Source organism: Hyperoodon ampullatus (assembly GCF_949752795.1).
Source record: "Hyperoodon ampullatus genome assembly, chromosome: X".
Taxonomy (NCBI): domain Eukaryota; kingdom Metazoa; phylum Chordata; class Mammalia; order Artiodactyla; family Ziphiidae; genus Hyperoodon; species Hyperoodon ampullatus.
This window is the reverse complement of record NC_136913.1, coordinates 61,824,940-61,847,382: the sequence shown is the minus strand read 5'-3', so window position 1 is coordinate 61,847,382 and position 22,443 is coordinate 61,824,940. Positions and strand designations below refer to the sequence as shown.

Sequence of the window (22,443 nt, the reverse complement as noted above, 5' to 3'; positions counted from 1 at the left end):
GACAACAAGAGAAAAAATAGATGAATTTGACTTATCAAAATTTAAAACTATTGTGGATCAAAGTACATTATCAAGAAAGTGAAAAGAAAATCTATAGAATGGGAGAAAATATTTGCAAATCATCTACTAAGGATTTAATATTCATAATATATAAAGAACTCCTAAGCTCAACAAGAAGACAAATAACGCATTTTAAAAATTGGCAGGCTGGGTGAGGAGCAGCGAGATGAAGGGATCGTGCTGCGGGAACAGTGGGCCTGCCCCGGCGGCTGCTGCAGGTCGGATCATTCACTCCTGTGGGCCGGCGCAGCCGCAGGGAGTACCCTCTGGCCAGTGGACAAAGGTTAATGGGCCGGCGGTGACCGCGGGCTGGATGTGAGAACCTTGACGCGTCCGCGCTGCAGGTGCACCCGGGTGGGTGGAGCGAGACAGCTGGCTGAGACCTGACTGACCGGCCGAGGCTCTCCTTCCCCCGCAGGGGTCGCTCGGCTCCCTCCGCAGGCGCCCTCTTTTCTAACTTGAGTGTAACAGGTGGTGCCTGTGGACCGAGGGAGAGCCTGGCTCCGCCGTGCTGGGAGTGGCAGTTACTCTCATCAATTAGGGCGCGGGGGCGTGTGTGGCATGGATGCTCTGATGCAGGATTTGGGCTCAGGGGTGGGCCATGTGGAGTGGGCGTGGTCGTAGTCTGGAGCCACGGTTTCTGGTGAGGCAACCGCCAGAGCTGCGTGGAGAGCTAAGCTGAGTGGCGGTGGGGTGCTTCTCTGCCCCCACGTAGAAAAGCCTACCAGTGCTTTCTCATTTGGATCCAGGCCCCAATTTGGGAGTCTGGTAGCTGGATCCCCTAGGAAGAAAAGTTCTCAAGGAGTAAGAAGAAAGCCTTTCAGTTTGGAACACTTCTTTGCAGCTGGAAATGGGGAATGGACTGTCAGACCAGACTTCGATCCTGTCCAGCCTGCCTTCATTTCAGTCCTTCCACATTGTCATTATGGGTTTGGACTCTGCTGGAAAGATAACTGTGTTATACAGGCTGCAGTTCAATGAATTTGTAAATACCGTACCTACCAAAGGATTTAACATGGAAAAAATTAAGGTAACCTTGGGAAATTCTAAAAGTCACTCTTCACTTCTGGGATGTAGGTGGTCAGGAGAAATTAACGCCACTGTGGAAGTCATATACCAGATGCACAGATGGCATTGTGTTTGTTGTGGACTCTGTTGATGTTGAAAGGATGGAAGAAGCCGAAACTGAACTTCATAAAATAACTAGGATATCAGAAAATCAAGGAGTTCCTGTGCTTATAGTTGCTAACAAACAAGACCTGAGGAACTCATTGTCTCTCTCAGAAATTGAGAAATTGTTAGCAATGGGTGAACTGAGCTCATCAACTCCCTGGCATTTGCAGCCCACCTGTGCAATCATAGGCGATGGACTGAAGGAAGGACTTGAGAAACTACATGATATGATAATTAAAAGAAGAAAAATGTTGCAGCAGCAGAAAAAGAAAAGATGAATGGTGATAACCTTTTAGGTATGTGTGGAGTAGGTTTTCTGTGGTCTGATTTTGACAAATGGAAGAGTGTCTACAGCCTGGTTTGCCTGCCTGCCCTCCTGGATGCTGTTAAAGCTTTGTTTTGTTGAACAATCATCAGATGTCCAACTCTGTTGCCTTGTGGAAGATGAGTAAATGCAGTGCTTCTTAAAATGGCCTCTTCTCCCTACCCCACAAATCTTTTGGTACTACCATTTTGGTAAGCCAAGCAAAGATAGAAAATTGACCAGAAAACAGCTGTGGAAATTTGACCTGAGGTTAGTGAAATAAAACTTCAAAGAGTGTCTGCCTAAAAAAAAAAAAAATTGGCAATGCACAGAAATCTCTTGCATTCCTATACACTAATGATGAAAAATCTGAAAGAGAAATTAAGGAAACACTCCCATATACCATTGCAACAAAAAGAAGAAAATACCTAGGAATAAACCTACCTAAGGAGACAAAAGACCTGTATGCAGAAAACTAAGACACTGATGAAAGAAATTAAAGATATACAAACAGATCAAGAGATATACCATGTTCTTGGATTGGAAGAATCAACATTGTGAAAATGACACTACTACCCAAAGCAATCTACAGATTCAATGCAATCCCTATCAAACTACCAATGGCATTTTTCACAGAACTAGAACAAAAAATTTCACAATTTGTATGGAAACACAAAAGACCCCGAATAGCCAAAGCAATCTTGAGAAAGAAAAATGGAGCTGGAAGAATCAGGCTCCCTGACTTCAGACTCTACTACAAAGCTACAGTAATCAAGACAGTATGGTACTGGCACAAAAACAGAAATATAGATCAATGGAACAGGATAGAAAGCCCAGAGATAAACCCACGCACATATGGTCACCTTATTTTTGATAAAGGAGGCCAGAATATACAATGGGGAAAAGACAGCCTCTTCAATAAGTGGTGATGGGAAAACTGGACCACTACATGTAAAAGAATGAAATTAGAACACTCCCTAACACCATACACAAAAATAAACTGAAAATGGAGTAAAGACCTAAAGGTAGGGCCGAAAGTATAAAACTCTTAGAGGAAAACATAGGCAGAACACTCTATGACATAAATCACAGCAAGATCCTTTTGACCCACCTCCTAGAGAAATGGAAATAAAACAAAAATAAACAAATGGGACCTAATGAAACTTAACACCTTTTGCACAGCAAAGGAAACCATAAAAAAGACGAAAAGACAACCCTCAGAATGGGAGAAAATATTTTCAGATGAAGCAACTGACAAAGGATTAATCTCCAAAATTTATAAGCAGCTCATGCAGCTCAATAGCAAAAAAACAAACAACCCAATTCAAAAATGGGCAGAAGACCTAAATAGACATTTGTCCAAAGAAGATATACAGGTAGCCAACAAACACATGAAAGAATGTTCAACATCACTAATCATTAGAGAAATGCAAGTCAAAACTACAGTGAGGTATCACCTCACACCAATCATAATGGCCATCATCAAAAAATCTGTAAACAATAAATGCTGGAGAGGGTGTGGAGAAAAGGAAACCCTCTTGCACTGTTGGTGGGAATGTAAATTGATACAGCCACTATGGAGAACAGTATGGAGGTTCCTTAAAAAACTAAAAATAGAACTACCATACGAACCAGCAATCCCACTACTGGGCATATACCCTGAGAAAACCATAATTCAAAAAGAGGCATGTACCACAATGTTCACTGCAGCTCTTTTTACAGTAGCCAGGACATGGAAACAACCTAAGTGTCCACTGACAGATGAGTGGATAAAGAAGATGTGGCACATATATACAATGGAATATTACTCAGCCATAAAAAGAAATGAAATTGAGTCATTTGTATTGAGTTAGGTGGACCTAGAGTCTGTCATACAGAGTGAAGTAAGTGAGAAAGAGAAAAACAAATACCATATGCTAGCACATATATATGGAATCTAAAAAATAAAATGGTTCTGAAGAACCTAGAGGCAGGACAGGAATGAAGACACAGATGTAGAGAATGGACTTGAGGACATGGGGAAGGGGAAGGGTAAGCTGGGGCGAAGTGAGAGAGTGGCATGGACTTATATATACTACCAAATTTAAAATAGATAACTAGTGGGAAGCAGCCGCATAGCACAGGGAGATCAGCTCGGTGCTTTGTGACCACCTGGATGGGTGGGATAGGGAGGGTGAGAGGGAAGGAGATGCAAGAGGGAGGAGATATGGGGATATATGTATATGTATAGCTGATTCTCTTTGTTGTAAAGCAGAAACTAACACACCATTGTAAAGCAATTATACTCCAATAAAGATGTTAAAAAAATTGGCAAAGGAATTAAATAGACATTTCTCCAGAGAAGATTTACAAATGGCCAATGAGCACATGAAAAGATGCTCAACATCATTAGTTATTAGGGAACTGCAAATCAAAACCTCAATGAGAAACCACTTTATACCTACTGGGATAAGTATAGTTTTTAAAATGAAAATAGCAGGTGTTACTGGGGATGTGGAGAAATTGGAACTCTTGTAAATTGCCACTGGGAATGTAAAATGGCACAGCCACTGTGGATAACAGTTTGGTGGTTCCTCAAAAAGTTCAGTATAGAATTACCATATGGGCTTCCCTGGTGGCGCCGATGCAGGGGACACAGGTTCATGCCCCGGTCCAGGAAGATCCCACATGCCGCGGAGCGGCTGGGCCCGTGAGCCATGGCCGCTGAGCCTGCGCGTCCGGAGCCTGTGCTCCGCAGTGGGAGAGGCCACAACAGTGAGAGGCCCACATATCGCAAAAAAAAAAAAAAGAAAAAAAAAGAATTACCATATGACCCAGCAGTTTCACTCCAAGTTATATACCCAAAAGAACTGAAAACAGGGACTTAAACAGATGCTTGTATTCAGTGTTTACTGTATCATTATACACAATAGGCAAAAGGTGAAATAACTTAAATGTCCATCAGTAGGTGAATGGATAAACAAAACGTGGTATATACATACAATGGAATACTATTCGGCCATAAAAAGAAATGACGTTCTGATATAAGCTACGACATGGATGAACCTTGAAAGCATTATGCCAAGTGAAATAATCCAGACACAAAAGGACAAATATTATATAGTTCCACTTACACAAAATATCTACAATAGGCAAATTCATATAGACAGAAAGTAGGTTAGAAGTTACCAGGGATTGGGGGAAGGGGAAATGGGGAGTTATTGCTTAATGAGTACAGAATTTCTATTTGGGGTGATAGAAAAGTTTTAGAATAGATAGTGGTGATGATTGCACAATATTGTGAATGTACTTAATACCCTGGATATTATACTTAAAATGGTTGCAATGGCATATTTTATGTTTTATATACTTTATCACAATGATATTAAAATTTTAAAAATAAAGATAGACCATATCATGGACCACAAAAGAAATCTCAGCAAATTTAAAAGAAGGAAATCAAACAGGGTATATTTTCTGACCAAAATAGAATCAAACAAATTAATAAAAGATAATAGGATAATATACAAACATTTAGATACTTAAAGAACACACTTCTGAATAATCCATTTGTCAAAAAGCAAATTTCATGGAGAATCAAAAATTACATTTAAATGATTTAAAATGAAAATACAACATATCAAAATTTGTGGGACACAGCTAAATCAGTGCTGAGAGGGGAATTTACAGCACCAAATCTTTAAAAAAAAAAAAAAGGATAATCTCAAATCAGTAATTTAAGTTGCCACCTTAACATACTAAGGAGAGCAAACTAAATGAAACTGAAAACAATATAGAAAATGAAACAGAAAGGTGGTTCTCTGAAAACGTCAGTAAAATTGACAAATCTCTAGCAGGACTGACAAATTTAAAAACGGAGAAGACATAAATTGCCAAAATCAAGAGTGAAGTGGGGTATCACCACAAACCCTACAGACATCAAAAGGGTAATAACAGAATACATCTAACATCTCTACACACATAAACTTGACAAGTTAAATAAAATGAACTGCTTCCTCAAAAACCACATACTACTGCAACTCGCCAAATATGAAATTATTTGAATAACCTATAACTATTAAGGAAATTGAATTTGTATTTGAAAACTCCCAAAAAAGAACTCTCCAGGCCTAGATGGTTTCACTGGAGGATTCTACCAAATGTTTAAAGAAGAATTCAGACCAAATCTATACAATCTTTCCAGAAAATAGAAGAGGAAGAAACACTTCACAACTCATTTCATTAAACCAGTGTTATCCTGATACCAAAACCAGACAAAGACAGTACAAAAAAAGGAAAACTACAGACCAGTATCTCTGCTCTGTGCATTCCATAGCTGAAAGACATAGCAAGCAGCATCTGAGGAGCATATAAAACAAAAAGGAAAAAATAAAACTGTCCCTATTTGCAAATGACATTATTGTCTACAATACAATCCCAAGGAATCTACAAAAACCTCCTAGAACTAATAAATGTTTTCAACAAGGTCTCAGGATACAAGATTGACATACAAAAATCAATTGTATTTCTATGTACTATCCATGAGCACATGGAAACCAAAATTTAAAATACAATGCAATTTATAATCAGCTTTTAAAAAATGAAATACTTAGGTGTAAATCTAACAAAAAATATACCAGGGCTTCCCTGGTGGCGCAGTGGTTGAGAGTCTGCCTGCCGATGCAGGGGACACGGGTTCGTGCCCCGGTCTAGGAAGATCCCACATGCTGCGGAGCGGCTGGGCCCGTGAGCCATGCCCGCTGAGTCTGTGCATCCGGAGCCTGTGCTCCGCAACGGGAGAGACCACAACAGTGAGAGGCCCGCGTACCGCAAAAAATAAATAAATAAATAAATAAATATATATATATATATATATATATATACACACACATATGTATACCAGGCTTGTATGTTAAAACTGCAAAACCCTGATGAAAGAAATCAAAGATCTAAATTCATGCAAAGACATACCGTGTTCATGGATTAGAAGACTCCACGTAGTAAAGATGTCAATTCTTTCCAGATTTATGTACAAGTTTAAAATAATTCCTATCAAAATTCCAGTATGTTTTTTGAAAATATAGACAAGATTATTATAAATTTTATATGGAAAAACAAAGGAACTAGAATAGCTAAAACAATTTTATAAAAGAAGGATGAAGTAGGAGGAATCACTTTACCAATTTTAAGACTTAATATATAGGTACAGTAATCAAGACTGTGTGGTATTGGCAAAGGAATAAACACATCAAAGAACAGAATAGAGATCCCAGAAACAGACCCGCACAAATACAGCCAACTGATTTTTGACTAAGGTCCAAAAGCAATTCAATGGAGGAAAGACAGCCTTTTCAATAAATAGTGCTGGAGCCGTTGAACTTCCATCAGCAAATTGGTAAATTTAGTTTAAGAAAAAGTAGAAATCTATTTTACTGTTTTTGCAGCTTCTCTGTAGATTTGAAATTTTTCAAAATAAAAAAATTGGGGAAGAGACATATAAAATATATTGCAATTATATTAATTTACAGTAGAAGATATACGTGTTGGGTAACCACAATAGTCTTATCTACTCCAAGGGCATTTCTTCCCAGGATCAAGGGACCTAGGAAACTGAATTAGTAAGTCAGAAGGTTACTTGATGAGCATGGAATCAGAGTGAAGGAAGTGACTGTTTCATAATTGAGTCTACATCCTTAGGGACCACAATATGTGTGTCTGTCATATATGTGGTCTACCCAGCTCCCTCTGCTCTCCAGCCACTGCACAAATGTACACACTTCCCTCTCCCATCCCTTCCTGTCCCTCTGCATAGTGAGGAGTGGGGGGTGCTGGACAAACAGTAACATATCTTCACTCTCTAATCCCTCTTTTTCAAATAACTCGTACACCACCTTTCTGTAGCACATTATTCTTCAGACAGTTTACAGTAAAACTGATTAGATTGCGGCTTTCTTCGAGTACATTCCAGTCTTGCAGATATGCCCTGATCACCTTGATTACACTTGGATATTTCCCAAGTCTCCATCAGCAACACATCTACAACCATGTCTTTGTGTTATTTCACTCTAAGAATCATTCTGAGCCTATCTGCAAATTCCCGGGTCACCTTACTGCAGCCTAGACTCTGACTACACTTATTTCTTTAGTTTGATTTATTTTGCCAAGGTTCCATCATAGACAGATTCTTTTTCAAGGTGTTGACAATATTACTGCTTCTTTTGGTGTCTTTGCCACTGCTCTACAAATGTATTTTTGCAAACAGTATGAGCTAAAGAAGGTATAGATGAAATAATAAAATTAGATTTTATATATATATATATATATATATATATATATATATATATATATATGAAAGTGCTTTGAAAGCTAAAAGCACTGAACAAGTGTAAGAGATGATTATTGCTGTAATTTAATAGGTAAAACCACTGGCTGCTTCAGGCCAGACCTCATAGGAGAGGAGCACTTGAGGATACTCCAGCCGGTCTGCTCTGTAGTTTTTCCACCTCACATTTCTCTCCCATTTTCAGTCACGTGATGATTAAGTCTCTGGGGAATGAATCATGCTGCCAAAGCCACAGAGACTGATTTATAAAGCAGACCTCAAGGTGGTCATTTATAATGAGCAGTATATTAGGCAAGACAAGACTTTCATCAACAGCATAAAGGCCCTCCTGGCTGGTGGGTCGTCCCAGTCAAGAAACCAGTTATACACCATAAAGCTGCTCAGCAAACACCTAATTAGAACAAAAGGAATTGGATAGTCTCCAGAGTTTTGTTCTTCTTTTAATCAAGCCTAGGTACCTGAGAAATTGCCCTTCTCCATACTAGGAATAGTTCTGTCTACAGAAGCAAAGATGCCATTGTCTGAAAATAGACAGTCCTCTCCATGGTCATTCCTGGAGATGCACTGACAGATTTTCTCTTGTTCACCCATCTTACTTTGCCAGTCATCTAAGTACCTGTCTTTACAGCATTACCTGGAGACAATCATGTTACAATTTCTGACATTACAGTTTACCTTAACATTAGTAACATTTTAGGGTGGTCATTTCTTGACACCTTAATATCTCCGTTTCCCAATATACAACGGGTTACCATGGCAGGCAGGCCCCATTGTTTACCACTTCGAAATGTGCTCATCCAACAGTGCCACAAAGAAACTTATGCTTCACTTCTTAAACCTTTTCATCTTTTTCCCCATCTGCCAAATAGCCAAAGCGCACTCTAGTGCCTTTAGGATACTACCAAAAGCCAGTCTGTTGCTTTAGTGCAAAAGTGTGGGTGCTACCTGAAGGCAAAGAGGAATACCTGCAGGTCTGTACCCAGCACCAACTGTTTGGGAACCAGAAATCTAGTCTGCTAAAGTTCAAAGGGAATGGAGAAACCTGAAGCTTAGAAAAGATAAATGATTCAATAAAATAGTATATATGAAAGTGCCTAGCACAGGCCCTCAATAATAGTTAGGAAAAAGAAATAAGCAAATTGTCCAAGGTCTCCCAAATAGTGAGTGGTAGGGCCAAAACTCCTCACATAGTTGTTTCCCCACTAACACAGTGCCTCAAAAGTCATCTTGAAAAATATTTTGCTTTCCATCCTACTTTTCAGAAGTATTTTGTGGGGAAGAGCAGAGAGAAGCATCTGCTCGTATTTCATTGTAGACTGGAACTTGTTGACTTCAGCGTCAGAGTAACTTTCTCTGAAGCCTTCCCTGAGCCCCTTCTTCTGAGCCCCAGTGCCCTTTGATTAAATTCTGCCTTTTATCATCACTTGCACTTCCTTCTCTCCTATTTCTGGCCTCCTGAATATAAACACTTGAAGTGTCCACTCACTCATCTTTATATGCCTCACAGTGAGGCCCAGCGTAGAGTCTGGCACATAGTAAGTACTCAACAAATTTCTGGTAATTTGAATTGAGTTCCATTAGCTGCAGCTTCTGTGATTCTCCATGATTTTTTGCCTGAGCCCTCTGTCTCCTGTCTCGATTCCTTTTAATAGTTTATACTACGAGCTGGGTGAAACTAGTTATGCTATCCTCAAGATTCTATGGAACTCTTTTCAAAATCTTTTCCTCCATTTTTCTTCACAACTCCATTTTTGGTGAACTCTGCTTCCATCACCCCTTTCATTCATTCATTCGCTCATTCACTCACTCACAAATGCACAGTGAAGTAGACAGAGAGGCCCTACCTTTCAGAACTTGTAATCTCCTGGGAGATCAGCAGTAAACAAATAATAAAATAATTACAGATTGTGATAAGTGCTAAGGAAATAAACAGACGAAACCGAGATCAGGACTGAACTCTCTGAGGGGATCAAATCTGGGTCTGAAGTACCAAAGCCATGAAGAACCCAGCCAGACAAAACTGCATTCCAGGGGATAGCACGTGAAAAGGTAGGAAAGAGCTGGATATGCTCAAGAAAAAGCAGAAAGATTGTGCGACTGGGGTGTATTGAGTGAGGTGACGGGGGTGGGATGAGGTTAGAGAGGCAGGCAGGAGCCATGCTATGTAGGAGACTTGTAGGCTGAGGTAAGGAGTGTAATCTGACTCTAATTGTAGTGGGGGTCAAAGAGTTTTTAAGCAAAGGAGTAACGTAAGCGAATTGACATTTTTAGAAGATGGTGCTGACTGTTGTGTGGAGACCACATAGTGTGGGGACAAGAGAGGGTGCAGAGACCACTGTCCAGGCTAATACACTGGTCCAGCTGAGGACTGCTGGGGCCTGGACTAGGGTGGTGGCAGTGAAGATGGTGTGATTCAAGAGATATTTTTGAAGTAGAATTGAAGGATTCTGGATTTGCTGATAATTTGAATGGGGAACCTCTTTGTTTTACTGTTCAGGAAGGTAAGGCACAGGAAGACTAAGTTGATAGGGAATAATTTTTGTGCTGTAACTGAACCCTGATTTCCTAACTGCTGGTCTCGTGTTCTTTCTCTGCACTACTCTGCTTTTCGTAATCTTCAGCAATTCTCACTACCTATGTGTCTTCTCCCAAATGCAATCATTCACCAAATCCAGCCCCCTCCTTTTCTGTGCCCCCTGAATCTCCTGCCTGCACTTGCCATGCCCGTTCTGCTCTGGGTTATTGTGACTGCCTTCTGGCTGGCCTTGCTGCCTCCTTCTAGCCTTGCAGTGCAGGTCATTTTTCATGGCTTCGCTTCAACCGTGTCTCTAATAACTCTCCAGCAACTCCCTACTCATTCAAATGAAAATCCAGACTTTGGGCAGTGGCTTCACAGCACTTCCCCAGTTAGGTCCACCCAACCCTTCCTGCTTGCTCTCATCTCCCATTATAACCCAGCCCACATCTTCCATTTTAGCCTTTTTGTGGCTACCCCTCCCAGCTCTGAGCTATTAGGCCAGCTGCTTTGTGTATGAAATTCCCCTCTTTTGCTCTTTCTTCTTGACTAGCAAGTCATAGATTTTTCCTGAATCATTTCAGTCATTCATTCTTTATTTCACCAAATAATAATTGAGTACCTCCTTTGGGCCAGACACTACTAGCTACTAGGCATGAAAAAATCAGTAGAGATGGTACCTGCCCTCAAGGAGCTTTCAGTCTGTTGGGGGAGGCAGATCTGTAATCAAATAATCACAATGTGTTGTATTAGTGGCCCAGGGGCTATAGATACAGAATGCTGGAGCTACACACAGGAAGTAGCAACAAACCCTACTGAGGGAAACAAGAAAAGCTTCACAGAGGAGGTGGCATTTGAATTGAGTAGAAAGGTATATAAGTATTTTTGCAGGTGAAGAGAGAGAGTAAGGGCATTCCTGGAAGAAAGAATCTGTTGTTATTTGATAATCATAATAACTAGCAGGTACTGCTTTTTCAGGTATATATATACTTGTGATAGGGAGGAATATGCTGGGATTATAGTGAGAGGTTCAGTATGGCTGGAGTATGGGACACATAGAAAAGCATATTGGAAAATGAGAATAGAAGGAGAGATTGGGACAAGATTCTACAAGCAGTAGGAGCCAGGAGAGATCTTTTTTTTTTTAATTTATTTTTTGGCTGTGTTGGGTCTTCGTTGCTGCATGCAGGCTTTCTCTAGTTGCAGTGAGTGGGGGCTACTCTTCATTGTGATGCACGGGCTTCTCATTGTGGTGGCTCCTCTTGTTTCAGAGCACAGGCTCTAAGCACACGGGCTTCTGTAGTTGTGGCTCGTGGGCTCTAGAGCGCAGGCTCAGTAGTTGTGGCACATGGGCTTAGTTGCTCTGCAGCATGTGGGATCTTCCCGGACTAGGGCTTAATCCCATGTCCCCTGCATTGGCAGGCAGATTCTTAACCACTACACCACCAGGGAAGTCCTCAGGAGAGATCTTTAAAAGAGGGAGTGGCGGGCTTCCCTGGTGGCGCAGTGGTTGAGAGTCCGCCTGCCAATGCAGGGGACATGGGTTCGTGCCCCGGTCCGGTAAGATCCCACATGCTGTGGAGCGGCTGGGCCCGTGAGCCATGGCCGCTGAGCCTGCGTGTCTGGAGCCTGTGCTCCGCAACGGGAGAGGCCACAACAGTGAGAGGCCCATGTACCACAAAAAAAAAAAAAAGAGAGAGAGAGAGTGGCATGATCAATTTTGGAACTGTGGCAGCTACAGTTGGTACACAGGTTATAGAACCATGGAGGTGACTACAGAGGTCCCATGAGAGATGAAGGCTTCAACCAAGGTGAAGGCAGAGGGAACAGAGAAGAGGACATATCTACACTAAGACTGACAGGGTTGGGAGTCTGATTGGACATAGTGGAGTGGGAAAAAGCAGAATCAGGAGATGACTCCAAGATTTCTAACAGGTTACCATTAAGTGGGATAGAGAACAGAAGAGGAGGAAAGGGTTTAAGATGGAAGATCAGGAGTTTATTTGGAGCAATTTGAGTTTGAGTCACCAATCAACATACAAGTAGAAAAGTCCAGGAAGCAAATGGGTACAGAAGTGTGGTGCTCAGAAGAAAGCTCGCCACTCACAGCATCTAAAAATTCATCCATTCTCCAAGCGCTATATCTCTTCCTGTGTATTCTGAGTGTTATGCTAATTGTACACTTGTCTACCCTAAAAATCAGGGGTCCTCCTCAGTATGAAGCTTATGTCCTTGCAGTAGCCTACAAGACCCAGCATGATCTGCCCTCTATCACCTCTCTGACCTCATTCCTACCGCTCTGTCCTCCACCACACTGTCCTACTTGCTGTTCTTAGAAGGTATCAGGCACAAGGCACACTCCCACTTCAATATTTTGCACTGGATGTTTCCTCTGCTTAGAATGCTTTACTGTGGATGTTCACTTGACTAACTCCTTCAAGTCTTTGCTCAGTTGCAACTTTTTCAATGAGACTTACCCTGACCACCATATTTAATACTATAGTTGCCCATCCCCCCTCCCTGACCACTCACACTTTTTTTCACCAATAGCACTAATCATCTGCTAACATACAGTGTAATTTACTTATGTATTATGTTTATTGTTTATCAACTCTGTCTCTCCTCTAGAATGTAAGCTTCTTGAGGGCAGAGATTTTTTTCTTTTATTCACTAATACATGTCAAGCACCTAAAACAGTGCTTGGAGCATGATAAACACTCAGTATATATTTATATTTGTTGAATAAATGAAGAGAGTATAAGTTCCTGCATCAGTCTCCCTTCTAAAATTTCTGTTTGCATGGGCCTTGTACCCTCACGGCCAAATAGAAATATAGGAAGGGGAAATGAGTAGATATAAGAATAACTTAATGCCATTTGGCAGCCACACATTTCTGGTATATTAAAATAAAGCCTTTCTTAACTGGCCCCTTTCATAGTTTGTATAACTTATTGCTACTGTAGCAAATTACCACGAACTTAGTGGCTTAAAACAGCACAAATTTATTCTCATACAGTTCTGGAGGTTAAAAGTCTAAAATGGGGCTTCCCTGGTGGCGCAGTGGTTGAGAGTCCGCCTACCGATGCAGGGGACACGGGTTTGTGCCCTGGTCCGGGAAGACCCCACATGCCGTGGAGCGGCTAGGCCCGTGAGCCATGGCCGCTGAGCCTGCGTGTCGGGAGCCTGTGCTCCACAACAGGAGACGCCACAGCAGTGAGAGGTCTGCGTACCACCAAAAAAAAAAAAAAGTCTAAAATGGGTCACAGGACTATATTCCTTCTGGAGGTTCTAGGGAAGAATCTGTTTCGTTGTCTTTTCCAGCTTCTAGAGGTCTCCTTCATGCCTTGGTTCATGGTTCTTTCCTCCATCTTCAAAGTACATCACTCCAACCTCTGCTTCTGTCACCACATCACCTCTCTGACTGTGTATTTCCTGCTTTCCTATTTCCCTTATGAAGATCCTAGTAATTACATTGAGTTCACCCATATAATCCAGGATAATCTCCCCATCTCAAGATCGTTAATCATGTCTGCAAAGTCCCTTTTGCCATGCAAGTTACCATATTCACAGATTCTGGGTATTAGGCCTTGGACATCTTCAGGGAGCAAGCATACAGACTAAGACACAGATTGACAAGGGTTTGTTCAAAGGTGTAACCTAGTTCTGAAGACACCACACACCCTGGAGACATGTGTAGATTCAAATGTTCTAGAGCAGCACTATCCAATAAAACTTTCATAATGATGGAAATGTTCTATATCTGCACTGACCAATACGGTACCCACTAGCCACATGTGGTTATTGAGCACTTGAAATGTGGCTAGTGAGATGGAGGAACTACATTTTTCATTTTATTTTATTTTATTTTACTTTCACTAATTTACATTTAATAGCCACATGTGGCTAAGTGGTTACAGTATTGGACAACAGAGGCCTGCAGCTGGGGGGAAGGGACAGACAGTAAGGAAAAGTTTTTGTCTAAGTTTTAACTTTGAGTAGAATTTTTTTTTAAAATACCTCCCTGAGATTTTATGACACCTGGTCTGGAGACTGAATATATATTATGTGAATGGCACAGAAAACCACAGGCCACGATTTTTAATTTAAAGTGGACCTAGGTTTGTGATGCCTCAAATACCAGGGAAAATCAAATTGAAAGCATTCATGGGAGAACACTGTTACTCTCGGGCCACATGGAAATCCCACAGAGAGTTCTAACAAAGTCCTTCACAATCGAAAGTCACAATTTACACAAGAAAAACAACTTCCAGGAGGAAGCAGTCAACAGGGAAAGAAAAAAAAGTAAAACATAACTAGACCCACAAAGATTTTAGATATTTACATTATCATATATAGGATATTAAATAGATATGTTAAATACATTTAAGGAAATAAAAAAGTAAAGAGCAAAGAGCAAGAGACTATCAAAAATGACCTGCTACCGCATAGCCCAGGGAGATCAGCTCGGTGCTTTGTGACCACCTAGAGGGGTGGGATAGGGAGGGTGGGAGGGAGGGAGACACAAGAGGGAAGAGCTATGGGAACATATGTATATGTATAACTGATTCACTTTGTTATAAAGCAGAAACTAACACACCATTGTAAAGCAATTACACTCCAATAAAGATGTTAAAAAAAAATGACCTGCTAGGTTTGAAAAAGAACTAAATAGAATACCTAGAAGTGAAAAATATAATAATTGTTATTAAAAACCTTGATGAAGTTTTATGCATCAGTTGAAGAGAAATTAGGAAACGGGAAAATACATCTGAAAAACACAAAATTCAAAAAAGAGGTACAAAGAGATGGAAAATATGAGTGCTTAAGAGATATGGAGGATAAAGCAAAAAAGCCCAATATTAATCTCTTTAGAATTTTACAAAGAAATAATAGAAAAGGGGGAGAACCATTCAGATAAATCATAGCTGGAAATTTTCCAGAATTTTGAAAAAACAAAAATCTGCAGGTTCAGGAAAACTAAGAAATTCCAGGCAAGATAAATAAAAAGAAATTAATATCTACATGCATCACAGTTAACTGCAGAACACCAGAGACAAAGATAGGATCTTAAAACAAGCTAGAAGGAAAAGACTGATCACATACAAAAGAACAACAATTAGACCAATAGGTGACTTCTCAACAGCAACATTGGAAGCCATATTAGAATATAATGTTCAAAGTGCTTAGAGAAAATAATTTTCATCTTAAAATTATATATAATGTGGACCACTCACTGAGCCGCCACTGAGGACTCAGCAGCCTCCCCCTCGAGCCCCCTCACTTCCTGATGCTCTGTCCCCCCCACCCGCCTTCTCCAGCCGCCACCTTCTGCAGGCCATTTCCACCGAGGAAAAGGAATCGTATCGTATGTCCGCTATCCAGAACCTCCACTCTTTCGACCCCTTTGCTGATGCAAGTAAGGGTGATGATCTGCTTCCTGCTGGCACTGAGGATTATATCCATATAAGAATTCAACAGAGAAATGGCAGGAAGGCCCTTACTACTGTCCAAGGGATCCCTGATGATTACGATAAAAAGAAACTAGTGAAGGCGTTTAAGAAGAAATTTGCCTGCAATGGTTTTGTACTTGAGCATCCAGAATATGGAGAAGTAATTCAGCTACAGGGTGACCAACACTAGAGATTGGACTGGCTAAGGACAATCAGCTGAAGGTTCATGGGTTTGAAATGCTTCTGGCTCACTGAAGCTTATGTGAGGATTTCCTTGCAATGAGCAGAATTTTCCTTCTGTCCCTTGTCACAAGTTTAAAAACCTCACAGCTTGTATAATGTAACAATTTGGGGTCTGCTTTTAACTTGGACTAGTGTAACTCCTTCATGCAATAAACTGAAAAGAGCCCAAAAAATTATATATACTGTGAAACTGTCTTCAGAGAATAAAGGCAACATAAAGGCATTTTTTTTTTTTTTTTTTTGCGGTACGCGGGCCTCTCACTGTTGTGGCCTCTCCCGTTGCGGAGCACAGGCTCCGGACGCGCAGGCTCAGCGGCCATGGCTCACGGGCCCAGCCGCTCCACGGCATGTGGGATCCTCCCAGACCGGGGCACGAACCCGTGTCTCCTGCATCGGCAGGCGGGCTCTCAACCACTGCGCCACCAGGGAAGCCCACATAAAGGCATTTTAATACAAAAAAATTTTAAAGCATTTACCACCAACATTTGTCACTGAATAAGGAAAATTATCCAAAAAAGAAGTTCCGAGATATACAAAAGAACTTTAAGTAGAAAACAAAAGTTAAACATGTGGGTAATATTAGTAATTTATAATTTGTGGGATTAAAAGAAGACAAAAAACACAGAATTTAAAGGCTTCACAATAGCAACTCATGTTGTTGAGGATTAGAGTCAAAACATTCTAGGGGTCCCTTCAAGAAGAGGGTACATATGTTAATTAACTCTAGGTTTTATTGAATTAAGTAAGCATGTTAGAATTTCAAAGATAGCCACTAAAAGAAGAGAAAAAGAATGAATATCTTCCAAAGTAATAGAAGTAGAAAAGTGGAACAAGAAAAAATCAATTGATTCAAAAGAGGAAAAAACACAGCAAAAATGGAACTCATGGAATAAAATAAGACAATATAAATAAATCCAAATATATAGTCTTTTTCCTAAAATACAGTTTTGGAAATTTAAAAACACTTTAAAATAACTCTTTGGGTCAAAGAAGAAATCTTAATGGAAATTAGAAAATATTTAGAAATGAGCTTGTATGTTGCACCTAGAGTGGTGGTTACAGGGCTGTTTATAGCCTTAGGAGAGTATATTAAAAAGAAAGAAGGAGTTCTCTGGTGGCCAGGCTTTCACTGCCATGGCCGAGGTTCGATCCCTGGTCGGGGAACTGAGATCCCACAAGCCGTTCAGTGCAGCCAAAAAAAAGGAAGAAAGGCTGAAAGTTAATGAGCTAAGCATTCAACTTAAGAAGTTAGATAATAAACAATAGAATAAATCCAAAGAAAGCAGAAGGAAGGAAATAATAGACACAAAAGCAAAAATTATTAAAATATAAAACAAAGTAGAGAAGATCACCAAAGCCAAGAATAGCAAGAGTCTATGTATGGCATTTGAGCCATGACTCACTCCCTTATCACAACTCCCCCCACCCCACCTCTGCTTTGCAGAATCTCTACCCCAAACTCACTACTCTGGGCAGATGCAGCCAAGAGGATGAAGGTTCCTTCCCCCTGCAGTACCCAGTCTGGGGTTATGATTTCACCAAGGGAAGGGCAGGCTGCTAGAATTTTTCATCTCTCCCAGCTCCATGTTGCAGAAGCTCAAGTCCAAGCAGGCATGGTCAAGAAAACCAGATCTCTTTTCCTCCACCCAGCTCCCACTCTAACCTGGGCAAAACTTTTTGGCCAACCCAATATAAACCCTGAACTGTGATAGTAGCCTCCAAACCACAAAGATATCCAACGATAAAGGTTAAAAATCTAACTGACTTGGGAGGCTTAAGCACAACCTTGACAATAAATGGCTTGTGCCAACCCAGGAGTAACCCCTAGGTAGTCAAGCAAAGAAATTTAAAACAAGGGGAAAAAATTAGAGCAGGGACATCTAGCTTTACACTATAGGGAGGATAAACTTTACAATGTTCATTCAAGTTATCAAACAAATAACCAAGAAATTAAAAGCCACCAGCCTGGGGTGGGGTGGGGAATCAGTATCCCATAGTTCCTACCATATATTGTCTACAATGTCCAGATTTCAACAAAAAAATTATGATAAAAGTAATTTTTTCCTGCCCCTCCTCCATTAAACAGGAAAATATGACCCATACAAAGAAGGAAAAAAAAAGAAAAGAAAAGAAATAAAAATACTCTCTTTAAAGAGGCTCAAGTGGAGGATGTAGCAGACAGAGATTTCAAAACAATTGTTATAAGTATGCTCAAAGAACTAAAGGTAGCTATGCTTAAAAGAAGTAAAGGAATGTGTGATGGCAATGTCTCAATAAATATAAATTATCAATAAAGAAATGGAAATTAGGGCTTCCCTGGTGGCACAGTGGTTAAGAATCTGCCTGCCAATGCAGGGGACACGGGTTCAAGCCCTGGTCCAGGAAGATCCCACATGCCGCGGAGCAACTAAGCCCATGCGCCACAACTACTGATCCTGTGCTCTAGAACCCACGAGCCACAACTACTGAAGCCTGTGCACCCAGAGCCTGTGTTCCGCAACAAGAAAAGCCACCACAATGAGAAGCTCATACACCACAACAAAGAGTGGCCCCCGCTCACTGCAGCTAGAGAAAGCCCACACACAGTAACAAAGAACCAATGCAGCCAAAAATAAAATAAATAAATTTATTTTTTAAAAAAAGAAGGAAAGAAATGGAAATTATAAAAAAGAACCAAATGTATATTCTGGAGTTGAAAAGTATAGTAACAAATGAAAAATTTGCTAGAGGGGGCTCTACAGTAGATTTGAGTTGGCAGAAGAAAGAATCAGTCCACTTGAGTATATAACAATAGATATTATGCAATCTGAAGAACAGAGAGAAAAACTGAAGATGAACAGAGCCTCAGCGAAATGTGGGATATAAATAAGTGCATCAATATATGCATAATTGGAGTACTAAAAAGAGAGGAGAGCATTAAAAGGACAGAAAAAATATTCAAAAAAATTGCTGAAAACTTCAAATTTCTTATTTTCTCCTTTTTTTTTTCCTTTTTTTGGCCACACTGCCTGCACAGCTCACAGGATCTTAGTTCCCTGACCAAGGATCAAACCTGGGCCCCAGCAGTGAAACCACAGAGTCCTAACCACTGGACCACCAGGGAATTCCAAGATTTCTCAAATTTGATAAAAAAAAAAACTTCACACGCCCAAGAAACTCAATTAATTCTAAGTAAAACCAAAGAGATCATACCCAGTATCATCATAGTAAAATGTTGAAAAACAAAAAGAAAATCTTGAAAGCAGGAAGAGAAAAAAAACACATCACATACAGGGGAACCCCCATAAGATTAACAGCTGACTTCCCATCAGAAGCAATGGAGTCAAGAAGGATGATATAGTCAAACTACTGACAGTTTAAAAAAAAAAAAAACACCAAGAATCATATATCTAGCAAAACTGAAGGTGAATTAAAGACATTCCTAGATGAAAAAAAAAACCAGAGAATTCATTGCTACGATACCTTTCTTTTTTTTTTTTTTGACTTAGTATATTATTATTTTTTTAACATCTTTATTGGAGTATAATTGCTTTACAATGGTGTGTTACTTTCTGCTTTATAACAAAGTGAATCAGTTATACATATACATATGTTCCCATATCTCTTCCCTCTTGCATCTCCCTCCCTCCCACCCTCCCCATCCCACCCCTCTAGGTGGTCACAAAGCACCGAGCTGATCTCCCTGTGCCATGCGGCTGCTTCCCACTAGCTATCTATTTTACGTTTGGTGGTGTATATATGTCCATGCCACTCTCTCACTTTGTCACAGCTTACCCTTCCCCCTCCCCATATCCTCAAGTCCATTCTCTAGTGAGGTGGATGGACCTAGGGTCTGTCACACAGAGTGAAGTAAGTCAGAAAGAGAAAAACAAATACCATATGCTAACACATATATATGGAATCTAAGGGGAAAAAAATAAGGTCATGAAGAACCTAGGGGTAAGACGGGAATAGGATACCTTTTTTTATGTATATTTTTATTTTTTTGGCTGTGTTGGGTCTTTGTTTCTGTGCAAGGGCTTTCTCTAGTTGTGGCAAGCGGGGGCCACTCTTCATCGCGGTGCACAGGCCTCTCACTATCGCACCCTCTCTTGTTGCGGAGCACAGGATCCAGACGCGCAGGCTCAGTAATTGTGGCTCACGGGCCCAGTTGCTCTGTGGCATGTAGGATCTTCCCAGACCAGGGCTCGAACCCATGTCCCCTGCATTGGCAGGCAGATTCTCAACCACTGCGCCACCAGGGAAGCCTGGATACCTTTCTTAAAAGAAATACTAAGTGAGGTTCTTCAGGCTGGAAGCATGTGATGTCAGACAGTAATTTGAACGCACATGAAAAACAAGGAATGCTTGTGAAGGTAATTATGTGGGTAATTAGAAAAGACAGTATAATTGCATATTTCTTCCCATTTCCCCTCTTGACTGATTTAAAAATCAATTACATAAAACAATATGAGTATGATTGTATTGTTGGGACTATAATATATAGAAACATAACATTTGACAATAACAGCACAATGGAAGGGAATGGGAAGAAAGCTGTACTGAAATAAGGAAATGACAATAATGGTAATTCCAATCCACAGAAAGAAATGGAAAGAACCAGAAGAGTAAGAATGTTAGTGAACACTATAAATATATATTTATTCTCTTCTCTCAATCTTTATTTATTTATTTATTCGTTTATTTATTTATTGTATTTTGGCTGCACTGTGAAGCATGAGGGATGGTTCCCTGACCAGGGATCAGATCTGGACCTCCGCAGTGTAAGGGCCAAATCCTAACCACTAGGCCATCAGGTAACTCCTCTCAGCCTTTTTAAAAGACATAAAATTATATAAAGTAATAATTACAGCCATATATTGTTGGATCTATTACATATATAAATATATATGTATGTATGACAATAATATCAAAAAGGGGGAGGCAATGAAGCTATATAAAATGTCTATATTTCACTAGAACTAAGTCAGTATAAATCTGAAGTAGATTCTAATAAGATGTATATTATAAGCCCTAGAAAAACCACAATGAAAATAACTCAAAAATAAATAATTTTAAAAATTATGAAAGGAATTAAAATGTTACATGAGAAAATATCCACCTAATACTAAGGAAGATAATAAATAAAGACATGTGACATATAGAAAACAAAAACCAAAATGGTGATGTAAATCCAAGCATATAAATAATAACAATAAATGTGACTGAATTAAACAATCCAATCGAAAGAAAGATATTATCAGACTGGATTTTAAAAAAAGACAAGGTCCAACAATATGCTGTCTACAGGAGGCACACTTTTCATCCAAAGGCACAAATACGTTGAAAGTAAAAGAATCAAAAATGATATTCCATGCAAACAACAACCCTAAAAAGCTGGAGTGGGTAAACTAATATCAAAATATAGACTTTATAGGGAATTCCCTGGCTGTCCAGTGGTTAGGAGTCCATGCTTCCACTGCAGGGGGCATGGGTTCAATCCCTGGTCAAGGAACTAAGATCCCCCATGCCACACAACGTGGCCGGAAAAAAAAAAGGAAAAAAATATATAGACTTTATAACAAAAAACTATTACTAGAGATGAATAGGGACATTTCATAATGATAGAAGGGTCAATCCATCAGGAAGATACAATTATAAACGTATATGTACCTAACAACAGAGTCCCAAAATACATGGAACAATAATTGACAGACTGGACAGAGTAGAAGAGAGAAATAGACAAACAATAATAGTTTGAGAATTCAATGCCCACTTTCCATAATGGATAGAACAACTAGGCAGAAGATCAAGGGAATAGAAGACTTGACCTAAACTAGACCTGACATAGATCTATGAAACACTCCACTGGAAAACAACAGGATAAACATTCTTCTCACATGCACATGGAACAGTCTCCAGAATAGACCATAGACTAGGCCATAGAGCGTAGAAGGAGTGAAATCATACAAAGTATGTTTTCTGACCACAATGAGATGAAAGTAGAAATCAGTAACAGGGAAATTTGGGAAATTCACAAATATGTGGAAATTAAAAAGCACACTCCTAAAATGACCAGTGGGTCATAGAAAAAACCACAAGGGAGGGACTTCCCTGGTGGCGCAGTGGTTGAGAATCCATGTGCCAATTCAGGGGACACAGGTTCAATCCCTGGTCCAGGAAGATCCCACATGCTGTGGAGCAGCTAAGCCCGTGCGCCACAACTACTCAGCCTGCACTCTAGAGCCCATGAGCCACAACTACTGAGCCTGCGCACCACAACTACTGAAGCCCATGTGCCTAGAGCCTGTGCTCTGCAGCAAGAGAAGCCACCACAATGAGAAGCCTGTGCACCGCATCAAAGAGTAGCCCCCGCTCGCCACAACTAGAGGAAGCC

General features: G+C 40.3%; 3 protein-coding genes across 4 annotated transcripts in view; all 3 read left to right on the top strand.

Moving 5' to 3' along the window:
• HDAC8 (histone deacetylase 8) overlaps window positions 1–22,443 on the top strand; it is a gene marked incomplete at its 3' end in the record, with an annotated part of 240,672 nt that overhangs the window by 137,461 nt on the left and 80,768 nt on the right. The window lies entirely within an intron of this gene.
• LOC307068999 (ADP-ribosylation factor-like protein 4A) lies at window positions 911–2,472 on the top strand (the record flags this gene model as incomplete). Its single annotated transcript, XM_079727143.1, is given in 2 exon segments — window positions 911–1,110; window positions 1,112–2,472. Coding segments are annotated over 2 exon segments (600 nt in total). The 3' UTR covers window positions 1,512–2,472.
• On the top strand, window positions 15,742–16,014 carry LOC307068950 (eukaryotic translation initiation factor 1-like; the record flags this gene model as incomplete). Its single annotated transcript, XM_079727084.1, has 1 exon — window positions 15,742–16,014. One exon carries the CDS (start codon window positions 15,742–15,744, stop codon window positions 16,012–16,014), a length of 273 nt encoding a protein of 90 aa, XP_079583210.1.